This window comes from Balaenoptera musculus, chromosome 19 (assembly GCF_009873245.2).
Source record: "Balaenoptera musculus isolate JJ_BM4_2016_0621 chromosome 19, mBalMus1.pri.v3, whole genome shotgun sequence".
NCBI classification, from domain to species: domain Eukaryota; kingdom Metazoa; phylum Chordata; class Mammalia; order Artiodactyla; family Balaenopteridae; genus Balaenoptera; species Balaenoptera musculus.
The window spans coordinates 50,549,827-50,568,754 of record NC_045803.1 but is presented as its reverse complement, the minus strand read 5'-3'; the positions used below and the strand labels follow the sequence as shown (position 1 = coordinate 50,568,754).

The 18,928-nt window shown below is 42.5% G+C and overlaps 1 protein-coding gene and 1 non-coding gene across 2 annotated transcripts in view; one reads left to right on the top strand and one right to left on the bottom strand.

The window, feature by feature from the left end:
* The window catches only part of VAT1L (vesicle amine transport 1 like), a 152,776-nt gene that overhangs the window by 115,704 nt on the left and 18,144 nt on the right, over window positions 1-18,928 (bottom strand). The window contains exons 2-3 of the mRNA XM_036834815.1: window positions 8,994-9,123; window positions 4,368-4,583 (exon numbers count right to left, since the gene is read on the bottom strand). Coding sequence (XP_036690710.1) covers window positions 4,368-4,583; window positions 8,994-9,123 — 346 coding nt within the window. The remainder of the gene's footprint in view (window positions 1-4,367; window positions 4,584-8,993; window positions 9,124-18,928) is intronic.
* LOC118886022 lies at window positions 5,613-5,764 on the top strand. Its single transcript, XR_005017650.1, has one exon. It is a non-coding gene; the product is annotated as a small nucleolar RNA SNORA15 (small nucleolar RNA).

Here is an 18,928-nt window from a genome sequence, read left to right as displayed (position 1 = left end):
ATGGTGTATGGTTAATGATGTATGGTTAAGCCATTCAGGGAGGACCCCCAACGCATGAGCCCTTATATAGGGTCGGGGGGGGGTGCTCATGATGCGCCCCTGTAGATTCTGGCCCTCCCTCTGTGGTATCTCCTTGGAAGTGATTTGAATGACACTGGGAAACGCCCCGTCCATAATGAATAGAATTTACTAATTGAGTGGTAGCCATTTAACTCCGTCTGAAAGTTCAGTTCTGCTCTCCTTTCCAAGGTCTGTGGCCCATCTCTGTTCTCTCTGTTCAGATGAGGTGATGAAAAAGGTCAAAGGGCTCTGAAAGCCCGGAAAGCATCAAATGTCAGACATGGATGCAAATATCCACACAGTAACAGTAAGGTTATTCTCCAGAAATGGAGCACACCCCCAGTTAAGATGCTCAAAGTCGTGGTAGCTTGTTAATGGGGTTGGCAGCAAAACCCTCTATGGAAGTCCCCGACAAGAGCCCCACTTGCTTACGTATTTTCTTACTTTTCCTTTATGAGATTGTAAGGAATCTTCAACCAGGTTCTAAAGATTTCATTAGTGGCGTTATTGTCTTACACCATCTGGCCGTGCTACTGTCAGAGGAAATCAACAATGTCTTCAGAGATGTGACAGAGCAGTATTGACACTTGGGCAATTCCAATGAGAAAGTGACTGGCTCTGGATTGAATTATTTTCCTGTAATATATTAAAGTTTCCTTCCATATTATAGTTTAGGCTGGCATTTCTCACTTCCTATCTGCACATTTCCCATCACAGCCTTTGATAAAAATCAGACAGAAGTCTTGGTGCCATTACACTGCACACTTTATACGAACTCAGTTTAGGAAACTTTATCCTAATTAGGTTGAACTTTCTTTGTCATCAGAATCAAATTAGGAAACACGTACCCAGGCCATAGTCTTTTGGCTCTTTGAAATGTCTGTAGTTGGCACTAAGGTAGAAGATGAACAGATATATGTTGAATGAATGTATAAATGAAGGAATGAATGATTGGGTTGTCAAGTCGAAAGAGAATAAATTTTAGAATCAGCCAGATTAGGGTGTGAATCCTAGTTCTCTTCCTTGTTACTTGTGTTTTCTTCAGGCCTCTGTGGGCTTTCCACACTGGGAAGGGAGGCAGCCCAGAGAAAGTGGCTGTATTCGTTTTCTATTGCTGCTGCAACAAATTACCACCGAGTCCATGGCTAAAAGCAAATAAACAAAGCCAATTTATTCTATTAGAGTTTTATACTGTAATAGGATAAGTAAGAATGTAATCTGTATTACAGATGTATTATATTACAGTTATTACAGTATATTATATTATATTACAGTATATTATATTATATACAGATGTATTATATTACAGTTCTGGAGATCAGAAGTCCAAAATGGTTTTTTGTTTTTTTGTTTTTTTGTTTTCTGGCCACGCTGCGTGGCTTGTGGAATCTTAGTTCCCTGACCAGGGATCGAATCCAGGCCCCCTGCAGTGGAATCGCAGAGTCCTAACCACTGGACTGCCAGGGAATTCCCCAAAATGGGTTTCACTCGGCTAAAATCAAGGTTTTAGCAGGGCTGTGTTCCTTCTGGAAGCTCCAAGGGAGAATCCCTTTCCTTATCTCTTTCAGCATCTAGAGACCGCCCACATGTCTTGGCTTATGGTCTCTTCCTCCATCATTAAAGCCAGCAGGATAACATCTCTCAATCTCTTTCTGACTCTTCTCCCTCCCTCTTCCATCTTTTAGGACCCTTGTGGGTACATCGGACCAACCTGGATAATCCAGGATGGTCTCTCCATCTCAAGGTCCTTTCCTTAATCACATCTGCACAATTCCTTTTGCCATGTAAGGGATTAGGACATAGATGTCTGAGGGGTGTGTGGGGGGGGAAGGGAATCACCCTGCCTACCACAGCAACTGTACCAGACTTATCCAACTGTGATGAGAAGCAGCTCCACACCTCTCCAGGGTATCACAGATAATGCATCAAAAGTACTTCCCAGGGAGCTCCCCCCATCATGAGAGCCGTGGCTGGTTGTCTTCTTGGGAGGAGTCTAGTTCTGCCCGGGGGCGACTTGCTGGTTTTTCCACTGTGGGGAGGTGAAATGGTCTGGGCTCCCTTTAGAACTTGTTGGGTTTTGTAAGACAGTGTCAACTCCACCTCAGCTTGCTTGAGCATTCACATACGTGGTTATGCACTTGGCCAAAAAACTTTCCTCTCACGGAAACCTTGAACTCCGTGCTGCACAGCACCTAGCAAATCTTGGTTGGAAAAACATTATTTAAGGAGACCCACCCACCTGAGAGCTGGGCAGTCCAACCGCACCCTTCAACTGTCCATGGATTAAGCCAGACCACATCCTTTTTGGCCTAGGGTATTTGCTTTTGCTAAATGTTGCATTACTTCGGTGCTATTAGACTACATTACAAGCACACCATAAGAAAAAGCATCACAGAAATTGCATTTATTATAACCGTTTTGTTGATGGATGTTCATTGCTTGTCAGCATACATTTCTTATGAGAAACCACAGAGAAAGATTCCCCCAGTCTTAAAACCCAGTGCTTTAATTATGGTTATGGTTATGGTTTTCCTAATAACTGGTTTATTTCCATCAAATGAACATTAGTGCACGTGACTGATCATTTTTCTCTTTGCACAACTCACTGTTAGGAAGCAAGAGCCTTCAACAAAGCTTTAGCACATCAAAGCCTGCAATACATGCACCAACTTAGTTACCTGCCCTCATTGTCCCTTTTACCCAGTTCCTTCATCTGTTTCACATTTTATTTCTTACTGTTGTAGTGTCTGTGAGCTTAGAACAAGGCATGATAAGAACTTTTGTTATTTTCCAAGACTTTTTTTCTCTTTTGTGAGACCCATGTCCCTGATGCATTTCTCTTGGTTCCAAGAACAAACTCAAACAAACAAAAACAATCAAAACATGAAACGAAACGTCATCAGTGCCAATGTTTCAACATGGACTCCCAGCAGAACTGAGTCCAGCCCCGTTGTAAAGCCTGGCGCTTACGTCGATAACATGAAAACAGGCCTCTCACGTTTTGTATGCTGAGCACACCGAGCTCCTAAATGCCAGCATTCTAAATGGCTTGCTTGCTGTTAATAGATTCACTGGCACCAAAATCGATTTCTTTTCCGAGGGATATTTTAACTTTTATCGTATCTTTACTCATGGTCAAAAGACATTGGCAAATTTGCTAAAGTGATTGACGAGACTCCTCTTAAAGCATTCCTAAAGTTTCACGTCTTTGCCTTCACATTTTTGTATGTGAGCTTGTCTTCTTGGAAAGGAAAACCAGAAATGTGCTTTACACTATGTAGGGTTTTGGTAGTTGTAGAAAGCCAAGATAAAAAAAAAAAATCAATGTTAGTAGAACCTCCAGTGAAAACATCTTCAAGATACACCTAACCTAAGAGTTCATATCTGAGTTCATCAAACCACAGAATCCCCAACACCAAGAACCTCTCACACCAGATACTGGATGGTGTATCTGGACCTTCTCTTTTTAATCTCTATCCCCATAAAGTCCAAGACATAGTATGTATTCGATACATAATGGTTGAATTAATGAGTAATGTCTCCTACTCTCAAAGAGTTCTCCTCCAACCCCAGTAGACCATGATGGGAACACAACACTTGCCATGGGGCAGGTGTGCAATACATATGGAGTGACTGGTACTGAGACCCATCCAAACCATGGAAGAAATCTCTGCCATCCCTTAGCTCCAGAGCAGCGATTTTAGTTTCCATTATTTCCCCCCTTGTCAAAAACACACCTTACAGATGACATTCACATAGGCAACCACTCTCATGGGTAGACTTGGGTTAAAGTGTAATTCCTATTGTGCTAGGACAATCTCTGTCTACCTCTCTCCCACTCAAGAAAATATATCAGAACACAAATGAATAAGGATGCCATTTCTATGGGAAGTATCATGAATTCGTGGCAACTTATTGAAAAAGTAAATCATCCGCCATTTTGGTGTTTCAGATAGTGTTAGTAGTACACGACTTATGAAGCGTCTCACAGTGATTAACATAACAGCTCACTGAGATACCAAGAATGAGAGTGCTTCTCTACAGAATCCATCTCTGAGACACACTGAGTCCTAACACGCCATCTTGCAGACCTTTCCAAACTCCAGGGAAACCATTTCTGAGGCTTATCCTACCCCACAACGCAATCATCTGTACGAATTCCACCATCCGTATGAGCTTCACCAGAACCATAGCGATCATCCCTACGAATGGGCACAGCTCACACAGGAATCTCATCATCAACTGGGTGTCACTCCACTTCCTCCATTCTGACCTTGGGGAGGAGGACTCACAAGCAGCCCACTTACCACGCCGCCGCCAGCAGAGTGTACGAGCACAGACATCCCTTCTCGGAGGTTGGCAACTTCAAAGAGCATCATGTAGGCTGTGACAAAGTTCACAGGGAATGCAGCAGCCTCGGAGAAGCTCATGTCATCTGGGACCTTGTAGACGAATTCCACTGGTGTGCAGACCACCTCTGCCCAGGCATTGTAATTGACAAACGCCATGACACGGTCCCCGATCTGGGAATAGGGAAGCACAGAGTTAGTGGAGGTTTCTTAATCTTTTCTGAGAGATTTCTCAAATATTCTTAAGAATCTGATGAAAACTATAGAGTCCTTCCCAGAAAAAAAAGAAACCCAAAACCCTCAAATATGCACACCCTCACCTCACCTGCCTTTCAAGGCATTTGTGGACGCTTTTTTTTTTAAAATGAGAAACCATTTTTTCCAATTATTTATTTATTTATTTATTTATTTATTTATTTATTTATTTATTGGCTGTGTCGAGTCTTAGTTGCGGCAGGCAGGATCTCTCATTGCAGCACGCGAGCTCTTCATTGTGGCGCATGGCCTTCTCTCTAGTTGTGGCACGCAGCCTTCTCTCTTCTAGTTGTGGCGAGTGGGCTCCAGAGTGCACAGGCTCAGTAGTTGCCGCACGTGGGCTTAGTTGCCCCGTGGCATGTGGGATCTTAGTTCCCCGACCAGGGATCGAACCGGTGTCCCCTGCCTTGGAAGGTGGATTCTTAACCACTGGACCGCCAGGGAAGTCCCTGTGGATGCTCTTGAAATCCATCTGTGCCAGCTTCCCAGGGGCCATGGAAGCCAGGGACTCTACCCCCCTTCTGGAGCATAAATATATCGATACAACGTGCATCACGTCACATGCCGTGGAATGTTAGTGTGGGAAGGTCATATTACTGATTAAGCCTCTCATCTGATCTCCCTGTTTGGGAACTGGGAAGGTCAAAGGGGCTAGGAGTCAAATCTACTCTCGGCTATTCTCTCCCACCCCATATAGATTCCCTGCCAGGTTAGTTCACTGTGGTATTTGCATCAGTGGATTACCGATTACATCGGATGTGAAACGTGGTCCATCAGAGGAGCCATGTAAATCTAAGTGCAGGAGATTGAACAAGAGCAACCAGGCTTAGAGTGAAATAGGAGAATGCCATCGGGTGTGAGGAATAACAACTAACGTTTATTGCACACGCATTGTACGGCAGACATTGTCCTAAGGCTGTCACATGCTTTACCTCATGATTAGATGAGGCAGGGCTGAATACTGTGTTCTTTTTGTCAGTGGTTTACATAGCCAGACACCATTCGAAAAAAAAGAAAAAAAGCAGTCTTCCCTTTAAAGTGGTTATAATCATATGCTAAGTTTTTTTCATAGCATATCATTATTAAAGGGAAATACAAAGTAAACTATCACTGATAGCTTACATGAGCTGCCAAGTGCTAGTTCAATTGAACCATTCTGCTATTTGATGTTAGTTGCTTATACTATAACTTTTAAATGCAATATTCAAATTGCTGTGGTCATAGTGATTTCTCAGTAAATTAACAGCTTTCATATATGTGTGTTTTAGTGTATATATATTTTTATGATGGACTCTACTGTTTTATTTTCTTTCTAGTTTAGGATTTCTCTTTCACCCCTGCTCAGAAACAACAACAAAAGCCTCCTATGAGATGGGTTTTGTTACAGCCCCATATTACAGATGAATGATCATAGGTTTTACAGACATTTAAACTGAGGCAAAGAGAGATTAAAGCACATGCCCAAAGTCATGTAGCCAAAGAGTAGCTGTACTGGGATGTGAATCTAGGTAGTCTGACTCCAGATACAAATAGTTAATTCATTACAACTAAGTGCTACAAAGGAGACATAAAGTTATATAAGGGTGTACAACAGGGGAACCTACCAAGTCTGGGAATATTAGTCTAACTCTTTAAATCTCAGTTTTCTCAGCTTTTAAATGGGTATAATATTAGGAACAGGTCCTTATGAAGATTAAATGACATAATATGCATACAATCCACTTGGCATGGTGCATGTAAAACGAGGAAAGAACAATTAATGCTAATTCTTAAAAAGAACAGATTGGTTCCTGATCTCATGGAATTCACAGCTGAATGATCAAAAGCTAAATATCGACCCACTGAGTTTCATGAAGCAGAGGAACAGCTGCCTAATGAAGAAACTGATGGATAGGAGAGGCTGTCTCATTGGCAGTGAGTGTCCCAGTCTCTGGAAGCGTTAAAAGCCAAATGATGATGTCAGGAATATCATCTCAGATGCCCTAGCGTGGACCAGAGGGTCTCTAGGGTCCAACACTGGCATCCTGTTCTGCACAGAATCATGCAAGCCCAAAGATCCGTAACACCACAGAGTAGCTGATGGCCTCCGGTGTCAACAGAGTGTATGACAAGAGTGTTTCAGCCACCTTGACAGTGATGGTCGTGCCGTCACAGACCACCTTGACAGTGATGGTCATAGCCAGCCCAGCAGGGCTGACTGCTCCAGACTTCTTGTTTCACTGTCAGGATGACAAAAAGAGGATCAGCCGTCAGATCTGCAGCCCCCGTCTCAGAGTCCAGCGGTGGGGAACCTTTTTTTTTTTTTTAAACATCCGATTCACCTCATTACTTGATTCTGTTTAAAAAAACGAAATTAGTCCTGGGCGACTGAGCCCAAATTATTCCTTTACTGCTGAGCCTCTGGCAACAACTTTTCAAGGCTCCCTTGCAATCCATCAAGCCAAGAGAGCTATTCAGTGTGTTGCTGTGTGGAATTCCATCTCCAACATGATTGAAAATTTTAAGTCAAAATTATAGAGGGCCTATTAGTATTGGTTTTCTCCCAAATCACACCCTGACTGGAAAGCTGTAGGTGGCTACTTTTATTTGTTTGTGCAGCTGAAAGTGCACCCTGGAGGAGGGTGGAGGGGGTGATGGATCGGTTTGACAACAGCAAGTCAGGGCTAACTAGCAGAAGAAAGATCACATATAAGGGAAACAATCCATACAATCAAGCACAGTGATTCCTCCCTCGAAACTAAGGCCAACAACATCCTTATCTGCTGTTACAGTCTAAAATGATGGGTTATTTATCCAACGCTCAAGATGAATAGCGCGAACGGTAGGATCTTTTCCTTTGGGACCACGTGGAGGAGCGAAGAGCAGACCATAGTGCTTACGTGCAGCACTTTCAGGGAGAGACGGGTGCTGCCGGGTGAGGTTAGATTGCTCACCTGGGGACAGAAAATGTAAAGTCACAGGAAAGAAAAGAAAAAGCGCATTTACTTCTCTTTCAGCGTTTTTCTGCCATGTTATCTGGAAACCACCGACGAAAAGGCGGATGAGCAGGATGAGATTTCCAGACGTTCATCGTAATGAATCGGGAGCGTATTGATCTTTTCAAAGTATCTTGAGGCTCCGAGGCACTGAGAGCTGAGCAACAGGCTCAAAATCAATTCCAAGGGCATCCTGGCTCGCCTTCCATAGGATTTTTCTTCCTGTCTTAACTATCGCAACAGTTGCAGGTGGGGAGCAGGGGTAAAGAGCGTGGGATTGTAGGAAGAGTAAAAAGGCTCTGGTGATTTGCGTCCAGCTTCAGCTGCTACTTATTATCTTTCTGACCTCATGGAAATTACTGAACCCTTCTGAACGTCATCTCTAAGGGGGTAATAACAGTATTTACCTTGCAGGCTGAAAAGCAGTAACTTCCCCATGTTTCTAGTTATGGTAGATTCTCAAATGTGAGGTCCCTGCATCTCTCCATGGGAAGCATTTAAAGTCGAGCGAGAGCTCTTATGGCTGATTTCCACTGTTTTTTCTTGCTCCAAACTACCGCAATTTTGTGCCATAGTTTTTTTTTTGCCCATAGTTTTTCAGTTTTTATAGACAAGATCCTACTTGATTTGCATGATAATGGTAGGAAGGGTCATACATCTTTTCAGCGATTAAAAAATTTTTATTATGGGTAATTTTGAACATGTACAAAAGTAGTCAGAATAATATAATAACCCTTTTTATCCCCTGCCCTACTCCCCAAGCCGCCAACCCATAGCCAATTCTGTCTCATTGTCAGTTACCCCTCCCCTTTGGCTTTAAAATCTTCATCCAAAAATGCCACTTTCCCAGTGTCTGAAATAACGATTTATAAATGATCACTTAGATGCATCAGCTAAGTAGATATTTAAAGGAACCCAATTATAAAATACAGAGGCTACTTCTTCCCAACTTTTGCGTTTTGTAATTGACTTTTGAGCCCGAAGTGATGGGGAAATGAGAGCCACGGATAGAGAGAGGAGGGATGTACACTTAGTTAATCCAAGGCCAAATTCATAGCTGTATTAATTTTAATCTTATTAATAACACTATAAAATAAAACGAATAAAGGGGATGCTAAGGTTTCCCCTGGCCCCTTCACCAGACTGTTGCCAGGAGCAACAAGACGGTACATGAGAAACGCATGAGACATTTGGAAAGTCCTCTCATTTATAACCACTGTTAATAAACCCAAATAATGAGACAATAACAATAAGACACGTTATAGATTATTTCAAACATATTTTGCATACTCTTTTATTATCTTAATGGATTCCAGATAGATATCATCCTTTCAGTCAGAAGTCAAAACATTACCTCGAATCCTTTAACGCTGTCCCCCAGAGCTTCAACAATCCCAGAACATTCAAATCCTGGCACCAGGGGCGTCTTGGGAGGGTTGTCGATATTCCCTTGTCGCACCATCAAGTCAATGAAGTTTAAACCACTGTGAACAGCAAACATGAAAAAAGAAATTCACAATGAGATCCGAAAGAAAGCACTGGCTTGACTTTTCTTTCCTTCCCATTCCCTCCCTCCCCCCGCTCCCCAATACCTCTCTCCTTTCTTTTTAAATTTTCTGACGAAACATGCCTAATAGTAATGTTACTTAGCTAGATGTCACCAATAAAGTAAAGCAATGATCTTTCTAGACAACTAATGCTTTCCCGGCCCTTCAGATGGCAATTGCAGAGTTCACGCTCTAATTCAAAAGAGAGTCCCTTTGCTCCCACTCAGAGCCTCCTTACTCTTATTTTAAAAGTATGTATTAACCAGCCTGGTCATTAGCTGTTCTAGCAGTTAATCAAGGGTAAAAAATATACTAGGCAGAGGTTATAAGAAGACACATGGAAAGCAGCCAGACACAATGGCCATCCGCCATTCTATGAGAAACAAAGAGAAAAAGACCTAACCTAAAAGGTCTCAAAACAGCCGTCACACCTCAACCATCCCATCGACTTACATGAGCGCCGAGCCATAAACGGTACCCATAATGGTGACTATGAGCCATTAAGAGACCACATTGGGTCCAGCTGCAGGAGGGTGACGCCAAGAAGATAGGTCAACGTGATGGGCCAACGGGTATGGGAAGACTGGAGGGTTCATTTCAAAAACTTTAGTTATCTCTGCCTGAGAGAAGTCATTAGGTATTTTCTACAAACATATTACTTTTTAAATAAAGTTATCATTAAAATATATCAAAGTCATTGCCTTGGAAAACCACACACTTGATTCTAATGATGCTACCAATGCTCCGAACTGTTGGATTTTTAAAGAGCTACAATTGGGAATTGCATTTAACACCCATGAACTAATCAAGTGGGAACACATATCTCACTCAACATGTATTTTTTCCCACCAGCTGCGGTTCTAACGTACTGCCTGTTTTCATAAGCTGCCATCTAAGAAAGACACGGGTTATAGAAACCAAACTCCTCGGTCTGGCCCAAGGCCCATTAGCGTCCAGCCACAGCTTCTTTTTCAAGTAAGAGACGAACTCTTTCTTAAACACAGATGGCCCATTTCTTCCTTGGCCTCTTTGGAGCCAAGGAAGCATCTAACTCTGCCTACATCCCCTGGTCTCTACTCATCAGTCTCACCCATAAGGAATGGATAAGGGCAAGGAGGGTGACTTCCTTGAAAGATGGGTTCAAGAGTCATCCCTTTCTCTAGGTTTTTCTGGACACAAATGAGGCAAGATTCACATATTGCCCCATTGAAGTATCTCTAACATGTGCCTTTTCTGAAGGCAGCTACATGCCTCATATTTCTTTGCTTCCAGAATACCTGGCATACATTATGCCCACAGCAACACAGTAGGGACTCAAGCAACATCCACTGAATGAAGGAATATTCATGAATATCCAAAAAAATGTGCTGCCAGTTTGAGTACTAACTCCTTTTTTTTTTTTAATTAATTTATTTATTTTTGGCTGCGTTGGGTCTTCCTTGCTGTGTGTGGGCTTTCTCTACTTGCGGGGAGCAGGGGCTATTCTTCATCGTCTTGCACGGGCTTCTCATTGCGGTGGCTTCTCTTGTTGCAGAGCACAGGCTCTAGGCGTGCAGGCTTCAGTAGTTGTGGCTCGCGGGCTTAGTTGCTCCGCGGCATGTGGGATCTTCCCGGACCAGGGCTCGAACCTGTTTCCCCTGCATTGGCAGGTGGATTCTTAACCACTGTGCCACCAGGGAAGTCCCTTAGCTCCTTTTAAAAAGCAGCCAAGGGATGCTCAGAGTCATGAACACATTCCTGAAATGTATGTGTAGACTTCCAGAGGTCCTGCTTTGGTGGTTAACAGTTCTTAGGGTCATTTATTAACCAAAATGTTCTCCAATAATGTGGCCAGTTTTTTAAGAGCTCGGGGAGATCTGGGCACAAATCTCAATTCCATGACTTCTCCCTGGTAACCTTGGGTCAGTTACTCAACCTCTCTAAGCCTCAATTTCCTTACCTGTGAAATGGGGGCTATGGTAGCACCCATGCCACAGGGTTGTTAATAAGAGTTAAGCATTAAGAATGGTGCCAAGTACATAGTAAGTATTCAATAATAATATCTGCATCTTCTGTTAAGAAGAAGGCTGACGTGTGAGATACATTTTAGGAAGATTCCCATTAAACAAGAGTTAAAAATAGTTTCAGAGCTGAAGTGGGAAAACTTCAGGTATCTATAAGCTTCACTTCTGTGAAATAGCCCATTTTCCGACACAATCAAATAAATGAAGCATCGCTGTATAACAATAAAAGGAATTTCTACATCCCAAATCAAACACTTCATCTCATTTCACGCATATTTCAGCGCACTGTGTTATATCCTCTGTGTGAAAACTTAGGATTTCCCAAGACCCTGATGGAAAAATGCCAGAAGAAATGACTTGACAGTGCTATAAATGTTCCAGCCCCCTGGAGAAGGCTTCGTCCTAGACGCCTGTTACGCTGCTCAATAAGGCGTCCTTCAATCTCCATCCAGCGTAAAGTGGGCCCAGTGATTGTAAACGGGGAGCCAGCTACTTGATTCCAGCGAGAAGGGCTAAGACAGACCTTATAAAATCCTGTAGCATCCCATTTTGTCAGTGAGGCATGCAGTGATTCTGTCAGGATCATGGAGAATACCAACCAACTTGAGGACAGGAACATGAAGGAGGTGTATCCCAGGGGACAGGGGATGGGTCCGTGTTGTTCATCTCAACACACAGAGGAGGTGACCAGTTGTTAATGAAGGACCCTTATGTGACGCATCAGACCTGTTTCATGGTGCCTGCCCACACGCCTCCTCCTGCTATGGACCTATCCAGCATTTACTGAGGGTTCAATTCCTGGCAGAAACTGTGCTAAACACTTCCCTTTTGTTATTTAAGACTCAATGACACTCCTACGAGGTGTGAACTATCATATCCATTTTTTAGATGAGGAAACTTAGACTCAACAGGATTAAGTTACTTATGTAAGGTCTCATCTTTAGAAACTGTCAAAGTCAGGATCCGAATCCAAGCCAAGTCTAGAAACTGAGCCCTCACAGATGACGCCCTACTCCGTCTTTAAGGGAACTTCACCCACTGCCCTTGACGAAGGGGCACATCCAAGGGACCATGTTTATGACTTCTTATCTCTTTGCCCGCTGATTGCCCCAGTGGTGGACCCAATGTTGGAGGAGTGGCCATTCATAATCTAAGCAGGAGCCCATTCAGTATAAAATAAATGAGCTGGCCCAAGAACTGGATGCTCTCTCAAAAACTATGAGTTGGGAAACATGCATCAAGAGAAAAACTTAGTACCAGAAAGGATGTCAAAAAAATAGAACTGAGCTGGGTCACAGAGCCAACCTAACAGGCTATATACCAGGGTGAGTTATACAAACCTCACTGCTGAGTTATCAAGGATGGAAGGGTTCAGTCTCTACATGTGGTGAAACCCAGCCCCACATGCCTCCTGCCCTCAAATATCCAAGAGTTCCTTTGATACTTCACGCATGTCTTTATAATAGAGCTCTTTGTTGGGTTACGTGTGTGGTCTCTGTCTCATGAAACCAAAATACAAATTAAAACAAATACCATAATCAATAACCCTAAATCACCCACCGGACAGCCATTACTGACCTCATTTTTTTTCTTTTTTCAAACAAAACCAGTAACATTGTTTTGAGATAATAAGTTCTTTGCCCAAGGCCACACAGACAGTGAATGGTGAACCCATGAACTTAAACTTGGGTCTGTCAAACACTTTTTTTCCCCAACACAACAGAAAAACACAGGGGCACATCAAGCCATACATCATCATAATTATAGTGTCCAGTATTCGCTAAGATAATTTGATTTTCACCTGGAAATTTTGAGGGGGTAGCAATGACTATGCCTGATGACTCAGGCCCACATCAGGGGTAATTGTCAAATGTCTGTCTTACCTAATTTTTACATGGCTCTTAAACATTTGAGAGCATTGCAAAAAGAAATAGTGCTGCAAAGTGCTTGATGTAATGGTCTTCTAAGTAATCCTATGTTTCTCAAATATTGGTATAATTATAAAAATAAGGCTGTTTTGTTTCCCTCCCACACTAAATTATTAGTCAAATAATAGGCTTAAAGGGTTATTACTGAGACTTAGCACCCTGAAGGAATGAAGGCTGAGGTATGAGAAAGGGACCCTGAAAAACTCAAAACACAGAATGAGGAGGTACAGGGAAATTTGGAGGCAGTCTCTTTAAAAAATAACTTTCATTTGCATAGCATAGTGCAGTTTATAATGTGCTTTTATACACATCTCATTAAACCTTGTAACAATCCTAGAAAGGCAAGAAGTGCAGATATTATTATTCCCATTAGATAGATGTGAATGTTGAGCCTCAAATAAGAAAGCTGACTTGTCAAAGACAACACAGTTAGTCCATGGCAGAGCTGAGACTTGAATCAAGATCTTTAAGCTCCTTGCTTATCGTATATCCCATGACACCATGAAATCTGCAACGCAAGTAAATTCAGTGTTACTAAAATCAATAATTTCAAGATTCAGGGGCAAGAAGACTAAGAGAAAAGTGGTGGAAGGAAACAGACGTAGGGTGCATGGGTTCCACTTCCTGCACTGCCATCAGTGAGCTGCGGGACCTTGGCTCGGTCTTTGAAGCCCACTTCCCCCCCGGCCCCACCCTAGCTCTCATACTCTGTTTGCTTGATGGTTCTTTATCCTGTGGGCTCTGCTTAAAATATTATCAAAATCAAAGCTGAGGTAGAGAGGAAGAGATACTTGGTGGTCTTGGTAAAAGACACTGACTTGGGATGCTCAGATTCTATCTAGAAGCTGAAGGAAGGCAAGCTAGCCTTGGCGTCTGTACTTTGTTTTCTATTATCTATGAAGTGATGGATGTCAACACTGTAAAGTCTCATGAGAGATGTCTAGCTATTTTCATTTTATGTTCTACTAGACTCAACAAATGTTGCTCACTTGATGATGATGCTACAGGTTAGGTATTAAGGTATGGACCATTTTCATCTCCATTTTGTTCAGGAGGATGGTTAAGCCTAAAGAAGATGTAGTACCTTGTCCAAGGCCCTATTGTAGGTACCAGAACTGGGGTACAAGCCCTTTTTATATGGCTTCACAGTTTGAGTTTCTGACCACTAGGCTGTCATTCTGTTACCTACAAACCATGGCAGGCTGCTGTGTATTCTTGTCCCCAAAGCTCTGGCTTGGGCTCTGTTCATTTCTGTTGGATATGCTAATAATATCAAAGAAGACATAAGTTATTTCTTTTTTTATTGAAGGATAGTTGATTTACAGTGTTTCAGGTAGACAGTAAAGTGATTCAGTTATACATATACATATATATATTCTTTTTCAGATTCGTTTCCATTATAGGTAGGTCCTTGTTGTTTATTTTATATACAGTAGTGTGTCTTTGTTAATCCTAAATCCCTAAATTTATCCCTCCATCACCCTTTCCCCTTTGGTAACCATAAGTTTGTTTTCTGTGTTAGTGAGTCTATTTCTGTTTTATAAATAAGTTCAGTTGTATCATTTTTTTTAGATTCCACATATAAGTGATATCATATGGTATTTGTCTTTCTCTTACTGACTTACTTCACTTAGTATGATAATCTCTAGGTCCATCCATGTTGCTGCAAATGGCATGATTTCATTCTTTTTTATGGCTGAGTAGTATTCCATTGTATGTATATGTGTATACATATATATGTATCTTCTTTATCCATTCATCTGTTGATGGACATTTAGGTAGCTTCCATGTCTTGGCTATTGTAAACAGTGCTGCTATGAACATAGGGGTTCATGTATCTTCTCGAATTATAGCTTTGTCTGGATATATGCCCAAGAGCGGGGTTGCCGGATCATATGGCAACTCTGTTTTTAGTTTTTTGAGGAACTTCCATACTGTTCTCCATAGTGGCTGCCCCAATTTACATTCTCACCAACAGTGTAGGAGGGTTCCCTTTTCTCTATACCAGCATTTATTGTTTGTAAACTTTTTAATGGTGCCATTCTGACCAGTGTGAGGTGATACCTCATTGTGGGTTTGATTTGCATTTCGTTACTAATAAGCAATGTTAAGCATCTTTTCATGTGCCTGTTGGTCACCTGTATGTCTTCTTTGGAGAAATGTCTATTTAAGTCTTCTGCCCATGTTTTGATTGGGTTGTTTGTTTTTTTGATATTGGGCTGTATGAGCTGTTGGTATATTTCGGAAATCAATCCCTTGTCGGTTGCATCATTTGCAAATATTTTCTCCCAGTCTGTAGATTGTCTTTTCATTTTGCTCATGGTTTCCTTTGCTGTGCAAAAGCTTATAAATTATTTCTTTTTTTTTTTTTAATTTTTATTTATTATTTATTTATTATGTTTATTTTTGGCTGTGTTGGGTCTTCGTTTCTGTGTGAGGGCTTTCTCCAGTTGCGGCGAGTGCGGGCCACTCTTCATTGCGGTGCGCGGGCCTCTCACTATCGCGGCCTCTCTTGTTGCGGAGCAGAGGCTCCAGACGCTCAGGCTCAGTAGTTGTGGCTCACGGGCCCAGTTGCTCCGCGACATGTGGGATCTTCCCAGACCAGGGCTCGAACCCATGTCCCCTGCATTGGCAGGCAGATTCTCAACCACTGCGCCACCAGGGAAGCCCCTATAGATTATTTCTTAAAGGACACCACTAAGTGGATGACAGAAGAATCAGCCCAGCTATAGTTTATTAATTTTCCAATTTGAGATAAAATTGGCCCAGTGAAGGATTTAGCAAAGAAGAGGCAAGTAGGTATGGAGAGGGTCCCCTTTTATTTTCCAGGTGAAAGGAAGGCAGGGATGGCTCATGGGAAAAGATTTTAGATCTCTTGCCATCTTGTTCCTCCCTCACATCATCAGTATCCTCAGCATTGACCACAGGAATCCAAACACTCAGACCATTACACAAAGAATTGTATGATGAAAATCTTCCTCTTCCAGAAGACTACTTCTTTACTGATGCAGCTCAATAGAGCCCAATCATATATTTCGATTTCACACTCAATAGAAATCCCTAATCTTGCCCCATCATTGGTTCAGTTGGGAGATACATGGCCAAAGAAGCAACCTTCAGAAGCCCACTGTTTTACTTACTGAAGGGATATTGTTGAACATAATATTTGTTAAAATATACATTCTCTTCTTTATGAAGACAGGGAATTTTTCCTCAAATTTCAGTACAAAGGTTGTTTGTGTGGCTCATACAGGCCCAGTGCAGTGTAGAAACTGATTATATTTCTTTCTTTGCATTGGCTACTAGGAAGCTCTGAACCAAATTTGTAGCACCCCTACCCGCACACTGCAGAGCTTTCTGGCATTCATTCTCTATGTTATCCTAACACTCAACTTCATCTTTTTTTTTTTTTTTAATTTTTTATTTATTTATTTATTATTTTTGGCTGCGTTGGGTCTTCGTTGCTGTGTGCGGGCCTTCTTTAGTTGTGGCAGTGTGGGCTACTCTTCCTTGTGGTGCTCGGGCTTCTCATTGCGGTGGCTTCTCTTGTTCCGGAGCACGGGCTCTAGGAGCGTGGGCTTCATTAGTTGCGGCACGCGGGCTCAAGCTGCTCTGTAGCATGTGGGATCTTCCAGGTGCAGGGCTCAAACCCGTGTCCCCTGCATTGGCAGGCGGATTCTTAACCACTGTGCCACCAGGGAAGCCCCTCAACTTCATCTTAACTTTCTGAATGCTTTGGAGTTTCCATTAAAAAAAATCTTAAACTCTATTAGATTCGATCTCAAACTTGATTGTGCATCAGAATTCACAGGAGTACTTGTAAACACACAGATTGCTGGGCCCCATCCCTGCGTTCCTGACTAAGTAGGTCTACGGGGGAGGTCCAAGAATTTGCATTTCTTTCTTTCTTTTTTTTAAAATTAATTAATTTATTTATTTGGCTGTGTTGGGTCTTCATTGCTGCACGTGGGCTTTCTCTAGTTGCAGCAAGCAGGGGCCGCTCTTCATTGTGGTGCACGGGCTTCTCATTGCAGCGTCTTCTCTTGTTGCAGAGCACAGGCTCTAGGTGCGCGGACTTCCGTAGTTGTGGCACGTGGGCTCAGTAGCTGTGGGTCACGGGCTCTAGACCACAGGCTCAGTAGTTGTGGCGCATGGGCTTAGCTGCTCTGTGGCATGTGGGATCTTCCCGGACCAGGGCTCGAACCCGTGTCCCCTGCATTGGCAGGCGGATTCGTAACCACTGCGCCACCAGGGAAGCCCCGGAATTTGCATTTCTAACAGATTTCCGGGTGATGCTGCTGCCCCTGGTCTGGGAAGCACACGTAGAGAATCGCTGCTGTGTATCTATTTCTTTTTAAGCTAGTTCAGGCTGTCTTTGGAATGAGGCAAGGTAAAAATGAATAGATGATGATTAAATAGATAAGAAAATGAAAAGCTCTCTCGTCCTCTAGGGCCACTGAGTTTTTTGATCCCAGTCCAAAGAATTATATTTACTCTTGTTGAATGTGGTCTTATTAGATTAGATTCATCATTCTGATTTGTCTGGCTCTTTCTTGGATCCTAATTCTTTCATCCAAAAAAATTGGCTTTTCCTTCTGGATTTGTGTCCTCTGAAAATGCAGTTATCATGCCGTTGATTTTTATGTCTAAATTGCTGATTCAAATATTGGATAGCAAAATCAATCCCTCCACTGCGCACCTCATCTCATCTCTTCTCGCTACTCCAAACACCACTCCAGCAATTCTCCCATCTCTTCTACATCATCACTGCTCCAGTCTCCACTACATGAAAGCTAATCAAAACGTGGTCCATGCACGGATGCCGGTCTTTGAACTAGTCGCTGTCGGTCGGGAGAAGATGTGTACAGAAATTGAGAGTAAGCATTCAGAAACTTTTAGAAGATTTTGACAGAGTAATTTTGTTTATTAAAGTTAATCATTTAAAAAAAATGTTGGATAGGTTGTCACGTTCCAGGTTACTAAGGGTGTTTGTGAAGATCACAAAAGATGTCATGGAGGGAATTCAAGACATAGGACCAGCTGACATTTTTTAAGTTTCTTTAAATCATGACCTCTATGATTCTCTGAAACATCTCCAAGATACTTTGAATTCATGTTAAACAAATACTGTATTAAGATCATGAGCCTCACTCTTTGTGAGCGATGGCAGTCAGTACCCTCCCCCAGCGGCAATAATTGCGGACCACGTGGGTGCAGGCTGACCAGGTTTCAAGTATAATCATTTTCTGGATGCATGTCAGGATCATCGTGGTGATATATATATTTTAACGTGTACATCCTGGCTCCAGCTCTGAGAGTCTGTTTCACCCAGGCACACATTCTCACGTGCCATCAGCACTGAGAAAAATTGCTCTCAGTAGCCCCAAATCAGCTGTTCCCACAAAGAAGACTGTTCAAGAAGAGATGGACCCTTTCTGAGATGGGTTCTCATATAGGGCTTTGTGATGGTTGCGGGGGGGGGCCCCAAGAAGCTAGTAGATCTCTAGAAATCCCCATTCTAATTCCTCAAGTGATGGGGCATGGGGAGAAAAGGGCTTACTGGTGGCGGGTCATTGTAGTAGATAACATTTATGTGGTGCATGCTGTGTATCAGGCATGGTGTTAAGTGTTTTATAAGTGTGATATTTAATTTTTCCAACAACCATAACAAGGCAAAGAGATACACGACATTACCTACATTTCACAGAGAACAAAACGGAGGCGCATCGAGGTTTACAAAGCCAAGGGATGAAGGCAAGTGATGTCTCCAGAGGCTACTGCCCTTTGCTTTTCTTCTGAGAGAGCATCACT